The sequence below is a fragment of the Thamnophis elegans genome, chromosome 3 (genome assembly GCF_009769535.1).
Source record: "Thamnophis elegans isolate rThaEle1 chromosome 3, rThaEle1.pri, whole genome shotgun sequence".
NCBI lineage: Eukaryota > Metazoa > Chordata > Lepidosauria > Squamata > Colubridae > Thamnophis > Thamnophis elegans.
Window position 1 is genome coordinate 47,167,173 of NC_045543.1, and position 24,813 is coordinate 47,191,985.

The following is a 24,813-nucleotide window of genomic DNA, read 5'->3' on the forward strand; positions in this document are numbered from 1 at the left end:
TACAGACTGATTTCTCTCTCTCTCTCGCTCTCTCTCCCCCTCTCTCTCCTCCAAACCACTCTATTTTACAAACTATAAGTTTCCCTCTGGGGTGGGCTTCAAAAATTTCAGCAATGGGTTCTCTGCCTGGTTGTTGGGTGGGCATGGCCATGGTGAGTGTGGCCTAGTCGGCCTCCTGAACCACAGCGGGTGTGTATTTTTGCCTTCCCCAGGCTCCGGAGAATTTCCTCGAGTCTCTGGGAGGGCAAAAACTGCCTCCCCTGGGCTCTGGAAGCTCTCCGGAGGCTTCTGGAATTCCCAGGAGGCCTGTTTCCCCCCTCCCTGAGCATCCGTGCTCTAACCTCGCATCCAAAATGGGCCACATAGAGACTCATGGGGGGGGCAGGGTGAGAGGGGCAAGCAGGGTGGGAGGGATCAGCCAGAGGTGGGATTTGGAGGTTCTCTGAACTAGCCATAACGTTAGCTATGGTTTCTCCTGAACTTGGGAGAACTCATAGCAGCCCACCCCTGATTCCCCTCAAATGGTTTGGTTTATGGTTTTATGGTTTTATTAATATTTGTAGGCCGCCCTTTTCCCTGAGGGGACTCAGGGCGGCTCACAGAAAACCAAGGGAGGGGGAACACAACATTAAGACGACAACATATAATAAAATCAACACCATACATTCAATATTCGGGCGGGGTAACGGTCCTTATCCCCAGGCCTGACGGGCGAGCCAGTTCTTCAAGGCTGTGCGGAAGGCTTGGACGGTGGAGAGGGTACGAATCTCCACGGGGAGCTCGTTCCAAAGGGTCGGGGCGACTGCTGAAAAGGCACATCTTAACACATCTTCAGCTAAAACTGCTTGGTTGATTTTGCCATCTTTTTTCTTCCCTAAAACCAGCAGTCTTCAACTGGCAACTGTGTTTACAATCGATTATGGTTTGCTATCTACCTTACATTCTCAACTCTCTTCCTACTCCTCCAAGTTCTTCAGATGACTCCAGCCTGCCAGTTCAATAGAGACTCCTCCTTTTTTCTAGGTGAAAATATTGCCTATGAGAAAAGGAATAATCTAGTTTACACTCAGAATTCTACTAGCAACAAAAAGAACTAAATATCTGCGGATAGTTTTATGACTGGAATACAAAGGACATATTGGATTACACGAACAAATTTGGGTTACTTATAGTTAATATTGTGTATAACAAGCTAATATTTATTAGGATGCATCCTATTAATTTCACTGGGACTTGACCACAATTTTTTTTGGTTAGGGTTACTGTGATCAAGGGTTACTAGGCTCAGAACCACAGCTTGACAAAAACATTTACACACAGGCTAAGTTCATGGAATATTTTAAACAATAAACCGTGGTTTATAGAATATAGTACTTAGGTAGGTTCATTAAACTGAAAACAAAGTTTAGCTTAGTTTATAAAATCTGTAGTTTTAAAAAAGAGTTGGAGGCAAGATGTCCTTTTTCATTGCTTTTGCCCAAAATTTGATCAAACAAATTTGCCATTCAGTGCTACAAAACTTTACAAAGGTTACTTGACTAGAGTTGGTAGAAGGAAAGAAGGAATATGTGTGCACATCAGAGTAAGTGATTTCTTCTATTATACTACCTTCAGTTCTTTGAAAAGTAATTACATTTTGACAAAGTCAGTTGAAAATAGATCCAATAACAGCTTGAAGTGATACATTTCTGCATAGAGGAGAATCAGGGAAGAAGTGAAATAGATTTGCAGACAAGAACTGTAGAGAAATGTCAGTTCAAGCTTTGCTGAGGATGACTGAAAGATAGAATGGAAAGCATTAATGTTGGACATTATCTTAATGATGAACAATAAAGATGGCTGTTATTTTATAGTGCTTTGTAGAACCAGATTACTTTGCAGAGTCCTAACTAAGTCTTTTCTTGGCCATGCCATTTTAGCCGTTCCAACAATATTAGTTATTTTTCTTGTTGACACTAATAAGGATTGTGTCTAAAACAAAATCTATTTATGTGATGCTTCTGAAGGCTAACAACAGCATGCCTCATCTGTGTTTCCTTTTTCCACTACTCTTATTTTTTTTCCAGTCATGTGTTCTCTTTTCTCAAACACTTTGCAGGTTTTAAAGCATTGCAATTATACCATGCTAGGAAGCATGTGCTGAGCCAAGATCTGTCTCTTTCTGCTGCCACATGAGGGCATATAATCTTCAGAATGGAAGCGGAGACGGAAAAAATAATTTCATAAAGTAGTGTTTCCAGCAGAATAGGAAAAAAAATGCTGGCAATAGGTTATGCAAAAAAGGCAACACTGCTACAATGAAGGAAAACTTTCATGATCAGATTCACATAGAGTATGAAGTTGGAGAATGAAATTCATGGAATAGAATGGACATTATGCAAAGGGGACTAAGGAGTCATAATACAGGACATGCAGGCAAATATAATGCAGTAGGCACACTTATTTATGTGTGTGATTTTGTAACAGTTTAAGCAAGCCAATTTTGGCATTAGTTTCCTGCGTCTTCTCAGAGCTGACAAGCTGTAGTATAATCTTTTGATAAAGCAGGAGGGAGAATTGCTTGAGAAATTTAACTGATCAGTTTTCCATGATACTTTGCAAATATCTGTCCTAAGAGCAATACCAATAGAAGTATCGTTTGAATCTACTTGTTTTAAATTAAACTGAATTAAGCTTCATCTGAGGAATTCCTGAGGTAATGATTTCAGAGGTTGGTGCTGTGGACTCCTATTTAATACTCCTTTGGGTCAAGATTTACCTATTACACATCTTTAATATTCTTCAGTATTTTGCTTACCTGAACATACAGAAAATGACTGGGGCAAGTCATTTCGGATTATAAGGTTTAATATCTTCAATCTGTACAAGACAGCCAATTCTGCCTTCCTTTGTGATTACATTCCAAACGGTTCCTTAGTGTCAAAAATACATTAAATATATGCTACAGACTAATGCTGATTCCAGATAGGATAGAGGTGCTGTTGGCTTGTAGAGAGGACCTACAACTTCTAATTCAATCTATGACAATAGTGTAGCATTTCCTTTAAAAAGTTAGTTCCATAATTTATGGGTTGCCAATCTAGTGCCCTTCAAATGTATTGGGAATATGTGTGGGCTAGATAGTACTTGGAAAGCACCATGTTGGAAAAAGCTGAATGTATTAAATGTGAGATTATCACTTTAGGGTGATGAGGGGTTTGACACTGTGATTCCACCCCCACCATCATTTTTCCACCCCCACCATCAAACTTATTTATATTTAAAATATCTCAGGCCCAAATAAAGGTGATATTAAATAAATCCTTGAATTTAATGGGCATGATTTTAAAATTTTAAGTATTTGTGTGAATATGTGAAATTACATACATATATATGTTTCCATTTGGTCTGAAACATAAAGATTATATTTGCTGAATCTGGCAGTCATGAATCCTAAGTAAGAAATAGATAAATCACACTGCAATTTAAAATGGAAAATGTATTTTCCATATAACATTCAAAACTACCTTTGATGATTTAATTTTTCTGAACATGGTTAATGTTTTACATTGTATTCCAGAGAAGTAGTTTAAAAATGGAACAGGCATTACATTGTTGGATGTATGCTTATACTTAATAGCAGGAAAAAAGAGAAATAGGGATTGTTCTAAAATTGGATTTTCAATATTTTAATTGGAATTTTGCAATATTTTAAAAATGCTATAAGGTAAAGGTAAAAGTTCCCCTTGCACATATGTGCTAGTCGTTCCCGACTCTAAGGGACAGTGCTCATCTCTGTTTCAAAGCTAAAGAGCCAGCGCTGGCTGTACGAAGATGTCTCCATGGTCATGTGGCTGGCACGACTAAATGCTGAAAGCACACGGAATGCTGTTACCTTCCCACCAAAGATGGTCCCCATTTTTCTACTTGCATTTTTACATGCTTTCAAACTGCTAGGTTGGCAGAAGCTGGGACAAGTAATGAGAACTCACCTCATTACCCGGCACTAAGGATTCGAACTGCCGAACTGCTTACATTTCTGATCGACAAGCTCAGCGTCTTAGCCACTGAACCACTGAATCCCTTTAAAAATGCTATAGATAAAGGTAAAGGTTCCCCCGGACATTCGTGCTAGTTGTTCTCAACTCTAGGGGTGGTGCTCATCTCCGTTTCAAAGCCGAAGAGCCAGCACTGTCCGAAGACGTCTCCATGGTCATGTGGGCGGCATGACTAAATGCCGAAAGTGCATGGAACATTTTTACCTTCCCACTAAAAATGCTGTATATGTTTGCAAATAATAGAACAGTTGCTAAAATGCAGTTTGTAATATGAACGTTGTTTCTGACTTGGAATCATGGTTATATTGCTATATCACATGATCTGGAGAAGACATTGGCAATTTCTTCAGATTTTTTTGGGGGGTGAGGGGAGGGTGTCAGTACCTCCCCCAGATAAATTATTTAAGCCTTTGACCCCCTTGAATGATGTTACTGCTCCCCCTTGTGTCAACTCTCCAGAAGAGACTTTTAAGTTTTAAACATAAGAATGCCCAAGCTATTATAAAAATGTACTTAGCTTTGTGCATCTTTTCTTTTGATGTTGAAATCAGTGCAGCATTTTGCTTGATTAATGTCACTCCTAAGTGAATCCCCATGTCATGAGTGTTTTCATGTCATTCAGAGAAAGGATATATACATATACATATACATATACATATACATATACATATACATATACATATACATATACATATACATATACATATACATATACATATACATATACATATACACACACACACACACACACATCCGAACATGTTTTGAGGACTAGATCTAATGCACTATAACTAGTCAAATCACCTTAGATTTAAGGTGGGATTAATCCATTCTGATTAGTTTCTGATTCTAGTCAGATTTTGGTGAATGAAGTTCTGATCTTGCTTGGAACCCTATGTATTGGGGTTCAGTGCATTGGATGTTTCTATGATTTAGTGAGATATAGGGAACAATAGGTTGACTGTAAAGTACAGTAGTTATGGTAGAGATCCTAGCTTGCAGAAATTTTAGATTTAGATTTAGATTTTATTGACATTTGTAGGCCGCCCTTTTCCCTGAGGGGACTCAGGGCGGCTCACATAAAATCAGGGAAGGGGAAATGCAGACAATAACAAAGACACATATAATAAAAACAGTAACCAACATGCATTCATCATTCGGGAGGGGCAACTATCTTCATCCCCAGGCCTGACGGGCTAGCCAGTTCTTCAAGGCTATGCGGAAGGCCTGGACGGTGGTGAGGGTACGAATCTCCACGGGGAGTTCGTTCCAAAGGGTCGGGGCGACTACTGAGAAGGCCCTCCTCCTTGTAGTTGCCAGCCGACACTGGCTGGCCGATGGAATACGGAGGAGGCCCAATCTGTGTGATCTAATTGGTCGCAGGGAGGTGATTGGCAGAAGGCGGTCTCTCAAGTATCCAGATCCACTACCATGTAGGGCTTTATGGGTGATTAACAGCACCTTGAAGCGCATCCGGAAATCGACAGGTAGCCAGCGCAGCTCGCGGAGGATAGGTGTAATGTGGGTGAACCGCGGTGCACCCACAATCGCTCGCGCGGCTGCGTTCTGTACCAGCTGAAGACGCCGGATGCTCCTCAAGGGCAGCCCCATGTAGAGCACATTGCAGTATTCCAGCCTAGAGGTCACGAGGGCCCGAGTGACTGTTGTGAGTGCCTCCCGATTCAGGTAGGGTCGCAACTGGTGCACCAGGCGAACCTGGGCGAATGCCCCCCTAGCCACAGCCGTCAAATGGTGGTCAAACGATAGCTGTGGATCTAGGAGGACTCCCAAGTTGCGGACCCTCTCTGAGGGGTATAGAATTTGACCCCCCAGCCTGAGAGATGGAATATTGGTGGAATCCTTGGGAGGGAAACACAACAGCCACTCGGTCTTTTCTGGGTTGAGCACAAGCTTGTTAGTCCTCATCCAGTCCATAACCGCCTCCAGGCCCCGGTTCATCACGTCTGCCGCTTCATTGAGTTGGCACGGGGCGGACAGATACAGTTGAGTATCGTCCGCATATTGATGGTATCTGATCCCGTGCCTGCGGATGATCTCTCCCAGCGGTTTCATGTAGATGTTGAATAGTAGGGGGGATAAGACCGACCCCTGAGGCACCCCATATGTTAGGGGCCTAGGGGACGATCTCTGCCCCCCCACTAACACCGACTGCGACCTGTCTGAGAGGTAGGAAGAGAACCACCGCAGCACGGTGCCTCCCACTCCCACCTCTCGCAGTCGTCGCAGAAGGATACCATGGTCGATGGTATCGAAAGCCGCTGAGAGGTCAAGGAGAACCAGGATGGAGGGAAAACCTCCATCTCTGGCTCTCCAGAGATCATCAGTCAATGCGACCAAAGCGGTTTCTGTGCTGTAACCGGGTCTGAAGCCTGACTGGAAGGGGTCGAGATAGAAAATAGTATAAATACACTTGGGATAAACCTGGGGTTGGTTTTCTTTGTATTAATATGTGCTGAAGTTAAAACATATATAGTTGTTATCATTCAGAGGGAATACTGCATGGTATGACTAAGGATGTAAGCAAATCTGCATCATCATATTACTAGAAACCATAATATGAATATGAATGTCTTGAGTAAAAAAATTCATTGTGGGCAATAAAGGTAAATATTTATAGACTGAACTTGTGATGACAATGCTTTAAGAAAAATTGCAATTTGGAAAGTAGGAGTAGCAAATTCGTAAGTAGCAGGAATACACACATGAAATGAAATATAGAAAAATGAATATGTTGGATGTCTGTGCAATTAAGAAAAGAAGAATATAATAAGTCTGAATGAATGTGAACTGATCTTACAAAATAGAGTTGATGAATTCCCATAGGCAAATGAAGATGCAGGTTTAATTATGAATGAAAAAGCTAAAATGTATGTTAAAAATATAAAATGGCATCTTCTAATTTGTTGTGAGTGGGTATAGAAGTAAAATTCCATAAGTTGACAATATGTTCAATGTAATGATTCAATAAATTAAGTTAAGATTGGAAGAACTGAGAGATCAGATTGAGGAAAAAATTATGAAGCCTTCTGAAGAAAAAGGGAAGGGAAGAAAAAGTTTAGTTAAGAAATATGAAAGGATGAATAAGAATAGGAAATCAAAAAGTGTGATTGGACATGAATGAGACAGTAGACTGTTAGAGGAGCATCTATTTAAAAAGTCTATTTGTTCTGAATACAATTTAAGAATAAATCTATTCATATGTTATTTCATGTGGAGGAGGAATGAATATGTATTTAAATGTGCCATCATTTAATTGTTTATTATAAAATATCAGGAAAAGCTTTGAATATAGGGTAGATCAGTTTTGATAAAATTTTAGGAAAAAAGGAAAGAATGAAAAAATGAGCATGAAAGCTGAATTATTGTAGGAAGAGAAAATGCAAATACTTTATGAAAAAATATTAGAAGTTACTATCTTCTAATATTTCTGTTGAATTCCTTACAAAATGTTGGAAAGTGGAAAGCAAATGAAGGAACATTGGACCAGACACGCTATTGAGGTCACTCAGTAACTTCAGAGAATTTTCTGAATATTAATATAGGAATGTTTGAAAAGAGATCCTTGGAGGGGCGATTGGATGGATGAGGAAAAACGCAAATAATAGAATGATTTCTGTGAAAATGAGGATCAGAGAAAAAGACTCCATGATATGTAAAAGAGAGAAAAAATCAAGTGGCAAAAAAAGCAATGAATAGTTAAAATTAAAAGAGGCAGAGAAGTGCAATTTTCTTGGAAATCTGAATGGAATTTTTTTAAAAAAGTGATGAAATGATATGGGAAGAAACTGAATTGAGGAACTGCTAGAACAATTATTTTAGAGATTGAAATAGGAATGTTAGTGATGTAATCATAATCATATATTAAACATGTATGCCGCTTGACTTCCAACAGCTCAATGCTCAAAGTTACAATGGCACTGAAAAAAACGACTTACAACCATTTTTCACACTTATGACCCTTGCAGTATCCCCATGGTCATGTGATCAAAACTCAGATGCTTGGCAAGTGACTTATATTTTTGATGGGGTCATGTGATTAACTTTTGCAACCTTCTAATAAGCAAAGTCAATGGGGAAGCCAGATTCACTTAGCAACTGTGGTACTAACTTAACAGTTGTAGTGATTTACTTAACAACTGGGCAAAATTCATTTAACAAATGTCTCGCTTAGCAACAGAAATTTTGGGTTTAATTTAGGTCATAAGTCAAGGACTACTGTATATGTTGATATGTTGAAAAGCAGAGCTGAAACAAATCCTAAAATATTGCGTAATTATGGGAAGAATGCTCTTATTGTTCCCCTTTACCAAGGAGAAATGTTGAAAGAATGAATACAAAATCTACAAGGGGATTAGTGTGCCTGGTTACGTGTTTGACTAAAATCTGACTAAAAGCATTTTAGAGGTAGGAATTTTTTTGGGGGAAGTACAGTACAGTTTTTATGCCAGAACAGTTTGTGCTTTTCAACAGATCATTGAGAACATATGAATACAAAAAAGACCATTGGTGTATGATGGTTAAACAAAAGAACCGAAATTAATAGATTTAAATTATGGAATGTTTTCCCCAGCTGCGGAGTTTAAATTTGATTGCTGAATGTTAGTAGAATAGAAGAGGGTGGAAGTAAAACATGAATGGGAATAATTAGAATGGTTAATAAACAATTCAGCATTGACTAGGGAGAAAGACAAGGATATGTGATGTCCCCTTGTTCAAATATTTATGGAAAAAAGTATAAGAAATATTTGTAGCACTATAAGAAGTGTTTTGGTTAGGGCACATAAAGATGATGGCAGATTGCTGGCTGAGAAGCTGGATAATTTGTAGGGAATGTTAGACTGATGGTGCAAAGTGAAGTATGAATCTGAAAATTAAAGTATCAAATAGATAGATATGTTAAACAGGGAGAAAAGGTGAAGGATTACGAGCTATACATAAATGACAAAAACTAGAGGAAATAAATTTGTGTTTACATACCCCAGTAGAATGTTTACTAAAGATAGGAAAATGGATGGAGAAATTTTAAATTATGCCAATGCTGGTAGAAAGCTGGTGGGAAGATACCATCTGTTGGGAGAAATGAATGTTTAAAGAGCAAACTTCTGCCCAGTTAGTTCTGTAGAAATGAGACTTGGTTATGTCGGGCAAAACATACAAGCAATTTAAATGCAGCAGGAATTGGTAATGTTAAGAACAGTGAGTGGCAAATCAAGAAATAAGAGGATCAAGAATGATTGGATGCTGGTTGAAATGTGAATTAAATGCACTAAGGTGATTTTGTCATACAGATAGAATGAACAAGGCTAGTAGGGCAAAACAAATATTTGAAGGAAGACGGAATGGGTTCAAAGGAAGGGGAGAACCCAGAAATTTTAAAAGAGTTGGCCAAGTTCTCAAAAATAAAGCGAGTTAAAAGAACAAAAGGCAGCAAATGGATGTAGTTGAAGGAAAGATAGCTTGCCAAAATGGAGAGGTGTGTAGAGATATAAGGTATTGGTATTGGTACAAACTAGATTTAGCTATATTTCTGCTAATTTTTCTTATTTCATCTCTTTACATTCTGTCTCACCCCTTTTCTATGCATTGCGTAAAGTTGCTTACTTCAGAAAGAAATAGCATGATGGGCATGTAAGCATGTTCACCTTGAGCTGCTAGAAGAATTGTCTTTAAATTGTTAAAAATGTGTATACATATCCTTATCTGCCTCAGGGACCTGTTTCTTCTCTATAGCTCTCTCTATATATATTCTTTCTCCTTTCTCTCTTAGAGAGCTAACGATCCACAGTTTATCAACATTAACACTAGCATTAGCATGATAGCAACATTATCCTGGGACACATATATTGGTCTTTATTCATAATTTCTCTGTATAAATTAATAGTTTCTCTTTATAGACAATCTCAAGCCCCAAACTATATGATTCATATAGTGAATGATTGTGAGAGATCTGCTCCAAATCTTTACAAAAAAGTAGACCAGTCTGGCTATTTCCATAGGCAAGGATGGGAAGGAAATTTTTTCTCCTCAAAACTGCTTTTTATACACTTGCTTATCCCTCTTGCATTTCAAGTTGGATTTCAAGCCTTTATATGACAACCCAATTTCCTATCATGAGCATCTTATATTGTTCTTTCTTTCTTTTTTGACACCTATTTGCTTAAAGGACTTTTACCATGTTCCAGTATTCTTTTGTGCAATGTATTTTAATGAGACCTGCCCTTCTCTGCTGTGCCTGTGGTCAATACATCCAGCAGCTTGCTTATGCCCAAGAAACCCTGCTATCTATTCATATAACATATAGTCCTCAACTTATGACCACAATTGAGTGCAAACTTTCTGTTGCTAAGCAAGATAATTATTGGGAGTTTTGCCCACCTTCCTTGCCACTCCTGGCTAATCACTGCAGTTTATTAACTTAGTAACACAGTTATTAAGTGAATCTGGCTTCTTCATTGACTTTGCTTGTCAGAAGGTCACAAAAAGGGATCACATGACCTCAGGGCAGTGCAACCCTCATAAATACATGTCAGCTATCAAGCTTCTGAATGTTGATCACATGACCATGGAGACGCTGCGGTGGTCTTAAGTGTGAAAAATATCAACAATTACCCTTTCAAGTGCTGTTATAATTTTGAACAGTCATTAAATGCATGGTTGTAAGTCGAGAACTACTTGTATAGAAAAAGCTGGATTGCAACAGGCTATTTTAAATCAACAAACAATCTGATTATGTCCTCCATTGGGCTATGGCTGTATTTACAGTTCAATGAAGAGCTGGAAGACAAACTGGGGTGGAGCAGAATTTTGATTTGTGACATTAGACATGCCTTCAGTGAATAAGAGAAAACAAAACATCAAGAGAAACAAACAAAACAGCCAAAATTGCCTACATCACCTGGAGTTAGGATTCACTTCAAGCTGCAACCGAGTTGTATCCGTTTACAAATAATAAATATAGCATGCATCCTTATTAACAAATAATACATTTCTGAATAGAAGAATCCTACAAATGCTAACAGCATTTTGTTTTATGATCTGTGGGTAATTGGTGGTCATTAAAACAGTGTGGCCAAAATATCAACTGCACATTGGTGGTTCCAATTTACCCCGAATAAAAAACTGAAGTGTTACAAATCATTAATGCATTTTTAAAGAAATTACAATGCAAATAAAACAAGGAATTATGAAACAAGGGATTGTTCTACAGTATCCTTCCTCCTGAATAGAGTGGGCAGTTTGGGATAAAAGTCCAGAGATAATACATCACTGCTTATATACCCCTAAGTACATATGTACCACCATTTTTCTTTTAATATCGCTTTGAAATGAGGGAGTTTAATTTCCAGGGAAACATGCATCTATGTCATTTTAAACCAAGGCAGTTTACTTCAATGCTGCCTTGCACAGGAGGAGCTTGTTATCTTTTCTCTAAGCTATTTTATTCTTATTTAAATATTTTATGCTGCTGTCCTGCATGAGAAGATAAGATAAAAATACAACAGTGGCACATCCTTAAGGCCATTGCTTAAATACAGACATACCCAAAGCAACAGCTAAAAAAAAACACAGAGTGATATCTGCAACCAATAAATCACAAGAAATAACTCTAACTATAGCCAAAGACAAACACAATTAATGCAACACAAACCATTAACCAAAAGGTCAGGTAAACAGGGCAGTCTGCATCTTGCTTGATAATTGTTACAGTCATGTATATAGTTGGCTTGATAATTTCTTTATTGGTTCTAATATTAATTTTCTGCTTGGCAATTGATTGCCACCTGTTCATTATTTGAAGGAATTAGTTTACATTTATCAACTTTTTATATACTTGTGAGATGCGCTATAATTGTGAAATGCAATTTTATTTCAATGCATTATACTGTAATGAGTACATATTCTAAAATGCTTAGGTCTCACAATACTTTTCTTGTTTGGGAACTTGTTAAATTGTAATTCTATAATGGACAGCCCAACAGAGGATGCTTTGCAGTTAAAAAACTATTTTAAAAAACTTCTAGTGCATCATTAAACAAAGCAAAAATATTGTCATGCTTAATAATTCATGGGTTTATAGAAATAAACTGTCAAAAACCTTCAAGCTTGTAGAAGTGATGCAGAGATTCCCATGCTCCCCCCCCCAATAATTAGTATTTTTTGAGATTACCTTGTGATTCATATTAGGAAGTGCTGGTGATTTGTCCTCCTGAGAATAATCTGAGAAACTAAAAAGTTTTTGGTTAATTGAAGTTGCAGGATTCATGTTGTCATAACATCTCACAATAGTTTGAAACCATTTCATTTCACGCTGCATCTGAACATTAAAATCAATCTTCAGATATAAAATCACCATTATTACATTATTACCAAGGCCTTCACTGCCAATATAGGAATGAACCACTTAGCTTGATTTCATCATATATTAGAATTTAATATATAGAAAATGTTACTAAAGTATCTCTTTTTCTTTGAACTCAGTCAACAGAATATTCAGCCATGACATCACTAGCTGGTGGATTAGACGAAATGAAGGCCAATTTAACAAGCCCTACATCAACAGATTTGGGGGCCAGTGTCCCAGGACCACAATCATATCCTATTGTGACAGGTAAGAAAACTTTAAAAAGAATGTCATGTCAAAACTGATGCTTGCGATGATCGTGTATAAGGTTTGGAATATGAGTATGAATTTAACAAATTCTAGTTTTTTAAAAATAAAATGAAACCCATGACACTGAACGCATTCAGAGACCTCAGTAGCTTCTATTCTATATAGATGTTCTACCTGTTTATTGCTTTTATGAATAATTGCTTTGAGTTTGTGAGATATACCAAAGCAACAAAAATAACTTTGTTGTAACTGCAATAGAGATTAATGCTTTAGAGACCATATGCAGCCCAAAGCTTATCAGGGCATCAGAAATGATGCCTTTAAATTGTGAAAGCACCTTATTAAAGAAACAAATGCCCCCAAAGGCTAGCAACACTAAATTGAATTACTGATTTCTTTGTGGTTTGACCCACCATCTTCCTATCTATAAAAAAAATCTAATTGAATGGTAAAGGTGGAAGGGACTAAAGCGATATCCAAAGGACCAAAAGAAAGCCCCATCACTCTTGGTGACCCCTTACTGCAATTCTTTTGTGGAGTGGTGACCGTATTGCTATATTCTTTCTTTCTTGATCAGCAAGGGAGTTGTGGAAGGAAGACTTTACTGGTCTGCTTGAACAGAGGCTTCTGAAGCTTCATTCCATCCTTACCCCCTAGAATGAAGGAAGAATGAAGCCAGCTCCTCTGGAGCCATTGCTCGAAGACTTTCCACGCAAACTGAATGACAGATTCCTAGGGAGCTATATGAACTTAGTGGCTGCAGCACTGGGGGAAAGAAACATAGGAATACGTCCTTGCCTGTCTGTAGGGGTCATTTTGCTGCCTGGAAGACAGCATGTGAATTGATCCAATCCAGTTTTCTAACCCTGTCTCTGCTGAACAGGAGTGGTTTTTTTCTGTAGTTTCCTATTTTAGCACACTGGTGGATGGTATGCAAATTCTTTGCATGAGACCTAGAACTAAATTTGTTCAATGGTTCTAACTAAGTTTCATGCCATCTTGTTCAAAACAAATAAATACATACCCCACAATTTTCTGCACAGTGCCTATTCTATTCAATCCTCCACTCAGGAAGAGGAAGATTATTTATCAATAAAGCCAGTATTACTGAAGATTGGGTTTTTTTGGTTTAATAATTTTTCTTAGTTGTTTTGATAGGTGTTTATTCTAATTTGCAGTTGCATTTTTAGCTCCTACTGTATTTGATAAATTGTTCGTATTTTTACTTTTTAGTTATTGATTTTAAAATGTTTGCATTATTAATTTCTTATTTTATATTGTTTGCAGAACACTGACCATTTATTTTGTAAATACAGTATTTTATGTCTGTTAATATAACAAAAATAAACAAAAACAAAAAGATACTGAAATATAAAAAACAAAAAAGGAAAATACATAAGTAATATCAATTAATAATATATATGTATTTAAAGAGAAAATAAACTGAGTTTCTAAGCAATAAATTATATCTTGACTAAACAGAAAATGAAAATTGGTAGGTTTTTCTTGAATTGATATGAAATAAATTGACAGAAAGTAAACACACATCAACAATCTGACATTTAAAATCTGTCTTAGCAGACTCATTTCGATAAAGAAAGCAGTGATTTTAACTATAGTCTACTGGAAATCTAGATTCTTCATACATCGTTAAGTTCCAAATTTCTGGTATATAGTTCAACATTATACTTCTTTATGTCTTATTTTGTCTTCTCAATTTCGAATTGAGAAACTGAATTACATTGAACAAAAATGGACCATCAATGGGACAAGCTCAAAATGTGTATTAAAGTTCTTTTCACTATTAAAAATTTTAAATTTCCAACATTTTAATGTTGGCATCCAGTCTTTACTAAATATCTTAAGTGTTCAGTACACTACAAATATATCAGAAGATCAAGAGGCATACAGACAAACAAATCATTTAAAACTAACACAATCAATTTACCTAATTTACCTAGTTTTCTTTCTTTGTTATAATAATCCTGTCAATTAAAATAATAATAGCTTTAGAATCTTACATATTCCTTCAATAATAATAATAATAATAATAATAATATAATTTAATGATTAATTAAAATTTAATGTTATTAATTTAGTAAATACTAATAATGTAATAAGGGTGACCAATCATAATATTTAGGAGTTTCCAATGCTGCTAATGCATTCAATTAATCAGTTAATCAAAACATTTTAATGGGATATATTTCCATTCATCAGTTTTCAAGTTCTTCCTGCAATATTGCAAATGCTTTATAAGATTGTTAGATAAGTTTAGCTAAGGTATCAATACCCTGTCTTGGCTACAACACTCAATCCCAGATATCAATTATGAGACTAGAAATAAAATCTTTCTTCTCAACATATTCCAAATATATCTTGCAGTCTTTAATGGCAAATATTTCCTTTCATAGATAGAGACAAAGAATAAAAATAGATACAAACCCCTGCCAGGATACCAAGGGAAACAAATAATAATAAAAATGTGTCCATGAAGACTTTAGAAAAGAATCACTTATTCAATTAAATATGAAAATATATGTCAATGATAAACTCTAAATCTGAAAATCAAAACTCCCTTCTCTATAAGAAAATAGTTATTTTGATAAAGAAAACTGGGAAACTGTCAGATTAATATAAAGATTTTCATATCCTTAAAATACCCAAACAGATTTAACTTCTACATACCTCTAAAAATAAATATTCATTTAATCATACTTTATTTTTTCCCATAAAAGCACGTAATCATTTGTTAATATCAATCATAATTTTTGGTAAACATTTTGAAATACACTGACCTGGAGATCTTCCTAGAAGCAATAATTCCAAGATTCTTAAGAGAATTCAAATCTTATATAAGATCCCAATCTTTATATCTTTCAATAGGTACTTTAGATCCTATTGGACATATTAATATAATTATTCCACTTAATTGAATACTTTGATAACTTACCAAAATGTACTACATCCATCAATTTTGATAAAGAACTTTAATATTTTTAAAAATATATTTTTATTTTTTTTAAAAAATATAACAGCATATAAAAACAATTTATGTTTACCATCAAATCATCTTATTGCCCAAGATACCCTTCAGCTTTTGATTCAAACAGGTCAGAAGTTCCAAATTTAAATTAAATGTAAACGGATGCAATAGACATTCTTGACAAGAGTCCACAAAACATTCCAGTGAGTCACCAAATAATTTCATTTGTATTAACTGTGGCTAATGGAACTCAACTAATTAAAAGGTATTTTCCAATTTAAATAATCAGGCTTGCAGCTGATATAAATATATGACTTACATGATATCATAGCAGAACAAAATTCACCTCTGTCTTTTCCTTCTGCCTCTTACCCAATTTGTAAAATATTCTACCCAACATGAGCAATGAAGATTTTACTTGCTTTTATGTCATATACCTGGATCTGAAGTAGAAGATAAAAAAGATTTAATTAGCTATGTTTTATGCAGGTTATTTCACTGCATGACAAATGATGACCATGGGGTGAATGTGGGGGGAAGGGAACAGAATTTCTGTCCAAGTCTGATAATGAGCTAGAAATAGCTCTGTGTACAGGCTTGAAGATATAGTCCTTAGCTTGCATTTGTTGTGATCTGAATGTGGTTATCGTTAAAAGAATATTGAATCGTTGAAATCCTTTTGTGATAAAAATGTTGAATTTAAATATGTAGAAGTGGAGACTAGTGGTAACTGTATGCATTGCAGACAAGTGGATATGTGACACATTAGTGTTAGATCAGAATTAATTGAAAAGAAGTGAACAGAAGGTTTAAGTCCTCATAAACTTTCATGGTTTATAAATATCGTGAACATATAAGCATAAAAGTATGATATACATAAAAGGACCCAAACATATACAGTATATTCAAATAATATGTGCTGTATAATGTATAGAATTCATTTATGTAACACAAGAACTAACCAACTCTGTTCTTCACACCATTGCTTTTCTTTCAACCTTATTTTTAAATTCTTTTACAATACCTTTTGCTTTTCAGTGATCTTTTCATGTATTTTATAGTCACTGTTCATCAGATTTTGTTCCAATGGTCTTTAATAACTGGATGAAATTTACAGTATATCAGAACAGAGCAACCAGAGTGGCACTGAAACTAACATGTTATCTCACTTTGATCAACTTTACTAGAAAGCAAGTAATTTCCATTAAATCAACATTATATAAGTACACAATCTACCTAAATGGTGCTCTGTACTGTAACATATTTTGCACAGGAGCCCCATTATGCCAGCCATCCCAGAGAGAAATGAAGAAGTTTGCTATCAAGGGGTTTTCACTCATACAATAGTTTATTTCTTTATGAAGATTGGGACAAGTACAGAGAAATAGGGTTTGGGTTTTTTTTTTTTTGTTAGAATGGTTTTACTTTCTATTGTTGCATTTTTGATTCTTTGCTCCAATCAAAACATTCATTTGATTTTGGAGATTCCTGGAGGGGACATATTAAACCTAAATTGGATTATTCGTATATCGTATTATTTCATTAAGGCATGCTATGGTGTTGTTGATGCAAGTTGTTGGCAAAGTTTACCTTCATCCCTTGTCATCATTTTTGGTACTTACTGTACCTCCTGGAACCAATTAACAATGAGTACCCAGGTACCACTGTATATTTATGCATCAAATTCAGCAGTGTTTAATAAAGCAACACAATGTAGAGTTAATAGGACTCTTTCCTGAGGTATTCTAAACTGAGGAATCTGAAGATCACTGCAAAATCAAGTTACAGTCCTTGTACTAGATGATCCCATGCTTGCATACTTGATTTATATATTAGTTGATAATATGGAAAGTATATACAGGATTAATATTTTAACAATTGAAATGGTTTTCACATAAGATCTAGTAAGCTGTATTGCTAAATATTTATAGTAACCTACTAAGTATTTAATTGGTTTCTAGTGTTATGGTGTCCCTGAGTGGCTTAGGCTATATTTTGTTCTAAACTTAAAATGCATATTAAAATGATGCTTGAATGCTTTGGTGCTTTAGAATGCTATTAGAGTGATATTTAGGGTTTCTGGAGGACATATTCCTTTCCCTCTGAATTCTTTCTGTGCTGCTGTTTCAAACTGAATGCTTCAGACTCAAAATTGTCCAGGAGTCTTTAATCTAATATTTAATTCATTGCAAGGAGGACTATAGATTTTGAAGGGGAAAAAGGCTTATGGGGTACAACTTTTTAAATGTTCATTGGGATGATATAAATCAAAGTGACACAACTTAATGTTATTTAGAAGTTTGGGCCATGGGTTTTATAAACCTGAAAAGATTTTGTGGTCTATTATTAGGGTTTATAGTCCAAAACATCTGGAATGCACTAAATTGTTCACTAATGTGCTCATCAACTAGGGGTCAAGCAAACCAATTCTTTCCCTTTTTATTTAGGGTTTCCCCCTTTCATGGCATCCATTCATCATTCCATGTCTCAACTTCTCTTAACAGATTTCTGATATCATATATTTTACTCTCTTTGTAGAGCCTTTATAATTCTCATTTTTAACTTTCTGAGTTAGAAGGAAGAAAAGTAATAAATCCTGGACTATAGCAATACTGCATCCTCCTCTCCTCCTGCTTCAAATAAACAAAAAAGAGAATAGTTAGCATTAGTATGAACATAGAATTTGATTCTCCAGATAATAATGTTTGATTTCTTAACAGTATGTTCTTTCTTGAAAGCCACAGGCAATTTTGCATCAAAATACCCAAATATATTTTAATTCATGAATGTATAAATTTATCTTGGGCATTTAATCACTCATATATGCTTTTACCTGGAAAAATATATAGTTGCTGTAATAATAAATAATAGAGACAAAGTATTTAATATAACCAAGCTCATAATTTCATAGGTAACATCAGTGAAAATCATAATTATACCACATAATATTAATTCAAATTAGTATTCAATATGCTGAATTATTACTTGGTTTTAAGTAATACCATATATAATTTTAAAACCCCCCATCAAAATGGCAAGTAAATTAAGGTTGCCACCTCTTCCAAAGGGAAATAAAAAACTGTCAAAGCTAATTTGCATATGATTTATTTAGGCATGTATGTAAGTTTGGTGAGTTGAAAATGAGTCTTTACATCCCTATAGCACATCCAAGTGTGCATACAAACATATACCTCTACTCATATACAATCATTCTTTCCATATCCATTACAATATTAGTAACATTAAAAACTTTTCATTTTGATGGAGAACATTCAGCTTGGAAAACTAATAAGCGAACAATAATTATTTAAGGTTGGATTCATTTAAATAATTATTTTAATGATGTTATTATTGGTTTATATTTCATCATATTCATGTTTATTTTGTTGTAATTCCCAAGAAAATTTGAATGGGGTTAAGGGACTAAGGAGAATTGGAGCAGTATTAGTCTTAATAAATACTAGCTTGCCCAAGATCATTTCATCTATTGATATTAAATAACTGATAAATTGGTGTCACTACTTGCAATCCATCTTCTGATTAAAGAACAAAGTGAAGGCAAAATTAGACACAAAAGAGAACAAAGCTGTTTCACTTTTAATCATTTTATAGAAATGATGATCTTTATCTCTATCTGACTCAGTGACATACTGTATGCTGATTTGGTGAACTTAAGTTCATGACTGACATGAACTTTAAAGTGGGGAATTTCCAATTTATCACCATGCTGTACTAATTCTCAATTTGTCAATATTCTTCCTCTTCTGAAGGAAAAAAGGAAGCTTTTTAATTAGTTCGAACAATAGAATCAAAGAATGTGCGAAGAGAATTTACAAATCATCTAGTCGAACCCTCTGCTTAATAAAGGAGTAGACTTAATTATCCCTGACAGATGGCTACCCGATCCCCGTTAAAAACCCACAGCAAGGGCAAATCTATCATGATGGTTGGAGCCTTTTCTCCTAAATATATGGCATGCTTCTACAACAAATTTGAACATTATGTTTGTATATCGGAATAAAACATTTATGCTGGATGTAAAATGTTTGCATCTGCATATGAGCATTCCTGAGAATGAGGATGAGAATCTAATCTCAGCAATGATAAGTGAAGGAGATTTTACATCTAGAAGAGAAAATAAATTTATAAATTTATAATTAAATTTATAAATTTGTAAATTTGTAATTAAAGAAATACTTGATAGGAAAAGGCAATGTTCAGCACCTAATTCTGCTTGGAGAAGAATCATACAGCAGATCTCTGAGTATACTTGGGACAAAGACAAACTAATAATCCAAGATTAGCAGTCTAATATAAAGGAGTATGCAGAATGATAAACAAAGCAGGACAGAAAATAGTTCATTCTGCCTTTCATGGTCAGTAACTGTCAGATACAAGAGAGTTGGTGCCTCTGAAGTCACATCACTAATATGCAACTAGCAAAGTATAAACTACCAGATATTATTCAGTAGACCACTCTTTGCAAGTTGCTGGAAATGTAGTTTAGATACGGCAAAATTTAATTCTGCAGGGCGTTTTAATGTTCTTAAATGCAAATGTAAGTTTAAGTATTAGTTTGGTTTATTTGCACGTTAAAAATACAATAGAGGACTATGGGAATTATAAGAGAAACTAACAAAATAGAAAAGACCAGATAAGATTGATGAACCAATCCTTTTATATATCTATTACAAATCATACCCACCCACAAACTCCTGTTAAAAGTTTTAAAATTGCCATTTCCTCATTAAATGTTGAACATAACATATAGTTTGAACTATCACAAACATTCTGTCTTTCAACATCATATGTGTTAGGACATCTTCATTTTGTGTGGGAAAATCAAATGTAGTATTATGCATTTCTTAAAAAAAAGGTTACAAATGAATTGTAAACAGGGACAGAAGTCATTGACCAATGGAGGAAATAGTTCTGTTTCATGAAAATAAAACCACTCAATTCCTTAGTTCTTCACAATTCAACACCCAGCAGGATATTAATGTGTGAAATGCTTAAAAGCCCCCATATTCTGGGATGAAGAGAGGTTGAGAAATGGGTTTTATTGTGGCCAAGAAAACTAATCTGGTTCTTTTGATAGGACTGAGATCTGCAGTTCAAGCTTCAGCAGTTTTTATGAGAATGTCTAGGGACAGAGCTTGGCTTCCATTCACAAACTGACCTACGTCTAGTTTGTATTGTGAGTCCTGAGTTCTTAAGCCAACTCATAAAATAGTTTAATCAATGCAAAATAGGCTGAGAACCACACAGATAAGAGAATTATGGCCACAGTGTTTCATTGTTCTTGTTTTCAAGCCAGGCTAAAGTAGGAAAGCAGCACTGAGAAATAATAATGTAAAAGATCCTCAGTGCAGCTGTGGTGTCAGGCTGGGCTTTGCATTTCCTAGCAGATTTGCAGATCTGATCTGTGGTAATATCATTTGAATGGAGGAAAAAAACTACTGTTTAGACATTGGCATTCACATCAGTAGGTCCATAAAACTAGACCTAAATTATGGCGAAAGGAAATTTTGATGACACTTTTCTAGCCCGCTTCATTCACCAACTTGCTTGTGGTTATGGACCAGTGGCTGAACATCTGATTATAAAACTAGTTGATTTCTCTCCATCGTTTTTATGCCACATTAAATATTAAGTTAAAAAAAAATCCTAGCTCTTACTGCCTGCTGCCACGGTTCATAAGCATGCTCTCCATTTGCAAGCCAATGACATGTGCCCAGCTTATTACTGCTATAGTCAGCATTTCCTGAGCAGACCCTGATTGTTACTAATTACCTGCAGATGCATTTTCTTTGCTCGGCTGTGCTGACTTCAGCTCAGTCGCTATCACTTGGAGAGGACAAAGTGGCACCGGAATTGACACCTTTGCTTGCCTCTCCAGGAAGGCGCAGGGGACAGAGTGACAAAACCATAGGCCATTCCAACTGCCCTTGGTTGGCAAGTCACTTTGCATTAGCTCTGCCAAAAATGTGCTGAACAACCTAGCAGAAATGAGATTTTCAGAAATATCCATTTCTGTATGATACCAGACAATTCTGAGCAATATGAAATAAAATATAAAATATTTTAGCTAAGCAATATGAAATAAAGTAAAAAATAAAATTGAACTTCTGTACGTGTCAGAATGACACACAATATTTGAAAAAATATCCTTTTCCCTAACTCGATTTCCATGCCACATGCTAAAGTTTGTAGACTGGTTATAAAATGACTGAATAATGTGGATCTGCCCCACAATCACAATCCTAGCACATTCCTGCACTAAAATACTTTAAAATCTAGGTATGCATAATCTGAATGTGAAGCTTGCCCTTAAATTAGTCTTGACTCTTAGTAACTTCATAGACAAATCCAGTAATTTTCTTGGCAACGGTAATGAAGTTGCAATATTCCTGGATTTTATATTATAAACCAGGAGCCCTTCAGGAGTGAAGATGGGCCTCCACTTACGACCACACTTGAGCCCAAAATTTCTATTGCTCAATTGCTAATTGAGTCTTGCCACATTTTACTTCCTTGCCACAGTTTTTAAATCACTTTTTTTCAATGCCGTTGTCACTTTGAATGGTCACTAAATGTACTGTTGTAAGTGGAGGACTTCCTGTATGAAGGAATAAAGGTATGGTTAAAAAAACAAATAAGCAATTTTCTGCTTCTGGAATGTTTTTCAATTTCCCACCTAATCTATCACTCTGGAATTTCCCAATAGTGTCCTGTCTAAATTCTAACCAGGTCTAACCATAGTTAACTAAAGTTATGCACCCTGCTGTACAACTGTTGGATGATATGCTTTTCATAAACAAAGATTTAGAATTTTTTTTCTTAATCAACTGAAGATATTACTTATTTTACTTAAAATATATTTATGTCTGCCTCTCTTCAAACACAACTCTGGAAAGCTCACGGCAACGATAAAAAACCCAAACTATAAAAACCATAAAACAATGAAGCGCAATCAAAACCTGGTGCCTAACAGGTATGCATTGATTTTTTTTTCTTGAATAAAAATGGATACGTGATCAAATAGATGCTATCTCGTATAGGGTCAGTATGGTCATGGGTGCTAAGGTTTTGGTACATATTTCTTGGCATCTATGTCAGAACCCAAACGAAAACTTAGGTAAAAGTTACATAAAGTAGGAGAAGAGAAGAAGGAAAAAAAAAGATTAGTGCTGTCTGTATGGAAATGGTTGAGCAATCATATAAACCTCTTAGGTTCCCAGCCATAAAATGAGAAAACTATTTCCCGGAAAAGATATTTAAGAGAGAATTTTTTCTAAAATGTGGATATAGAAGCAGTAGAACAAACTTTTTCTCCCTGTACTATTATTATTACTACTAGTAGTAGTAGTAGGGAAAAATTGGATGTGTTTATTTATTTATTCATTCAATTTCTATAGTTGATCAACTCAACCCAGTAACACTGAGCAGCTTATAGTTTTAAAACCGTAGAACAAGTAAAACAATAAAACAGTAAAGACATCAAGAAAATGAATACAAACAACAGCAGAGGCCCTTCTTAAGTCTTTTCTATTCTATTTCTACATAATTCCCCCCTCCTTTAAAAAGCATTAAGACTTACTCTTTCTTTAATTTTTTAAATTTATATATAGAAAAATAATTCTTATAAAGGAGAAGCTTGCTCCAGTGTGCCTCCAGTGGGGAGTTGCTTCAGTGTGATATGCTTTGTACATACCAATATACGTATATACAGAAAAATTGCTTTTAAGACTGAAGCAGAGTCCCCTTGAAGAATGTCACTTCATATTTTATAGGGTTAGGACTAGCTGCATGTCAATCACATTCAGTCACCTTCTATGGAGAAGGAGCTAGTCATCTACCATATTTCATTCAAACTTCAGTTTACACTGTACTACAATGAGGGTATTGCACCTGGCTAAAACTCATTTTCTCCCAGCAACATATGCTTGGGTATTAAAGTTATTGCACAGAACACAAGTTAAAATTATCAAGATCATATGTGTAAAGGGTTTTGAATATTTCAGAGTGATTTAACTGGTAGTGGTGGTGGTTATGGTGTTTGTTTTGTTTAATTTCCCCAGTGAAGGTAAAATAGTTTTGAGGCAAATAGTCCATTTTGTGGTTTTAGTAAGAAACTGTATGGTTTATTTAAAAAGACCAATAATTTCACTTCTTAATTCTCTTCAGACTATTGAATGAAGGCAACCTACCCAAGTGATCATATCCTTAAAGAACAAAATATTTATGGGGAATAGAAATACTATTATATTTATGGAAGCCATAAGATATATTTTATATAAGATAAAAACATTATGTATTTATATTTAATTTATTTACAGGACTTATACGGTCACCTATCTCATATCATGATTATAGGTAACTCATAGCAATCAATAAAAAGAGATTAAAAAGTAAAAGTATCCTTCTCTCAGGCACAGCACCAAATTGCCTCCTAATTCAACCACCATCCTAGTCCAATGCCCAAAGAGCCAGATCTTCACAGCTTTCTTGAAGGCTAAAAGGGTAGAAAACCTGAGATCTCAGGGTGGAAGGTATATCAAAAGACTAGGGTGGCAACCCAATTAGATGAGAAGGCTTACCTCCAAAGTCCCATTGAACGATAACATTTAAGAGAAGGGACCTGGAATATACCCATCCTATCTAACTTAGTAGGATGGGGCAAGGAGAGGTGGTTTTGCAAATAACCTGGCTCTGTGCCATGTAGGGCTTTAAAGCTGATAATGAACACCTTGAATTTCACTTGGAAAGCAACTAAGAGACAATGCTGCCTCTGGAGCTCTGCAGGTTGGTCATATGGCAGCAATTAAAAAAGGAAGTAACTATGACAGGACTCCAGGTTTTATTTTATTTTTTAGGAGAAGCAAATTTATTTTATAAAATTATGTAACACAGGAAATAAATGTAACATTTGCTAGAGTATGCCATTCCAAAGCAATGGTAATTAGGTTTCAGGCATTGTTTAGGACTAGAAATCGCCTTGTTGCTCTGAAGATGAACTGTTATTATAAGCTACACCGAGTAGGTTTTTTTTTTGTTTTGCATCTCAAGTGACTGTGACATAAAGCATATTGGTAAACAAGCCAAGGGGCAATACTTCAATTCTTGCCTGACAAAAGAAGTACCAAATATAGTTCTAG

At 35.5% G+C, this 24,813-nt stretch overlaps 1 protein-coding gene across 2 annotated transcripts in view; it reads left to right on the plus strand.

Annotated features, from left to right (window-relative positions):
- PAX5 (paired box 5) overlaps positions 1 to 24,813 on the plus strand; it is a 244,207-nt gene that overhangs the window by 121,639 nt on the left and 97,755 nt on the right. For both annotated transcript variants that reach the window (XM_032213884.1, XM_032213882.1), the window contains one exon: positions 12,537 to 12,666. In XM_032213884.1, the coding sequence (XP_032069775.1) occupies positions 12,537 to 12,666 (130 nt within the window). The remainder of the gene's footprint in view (positions 1 to 12,536; positions 12,667 to 24,813) is intronic.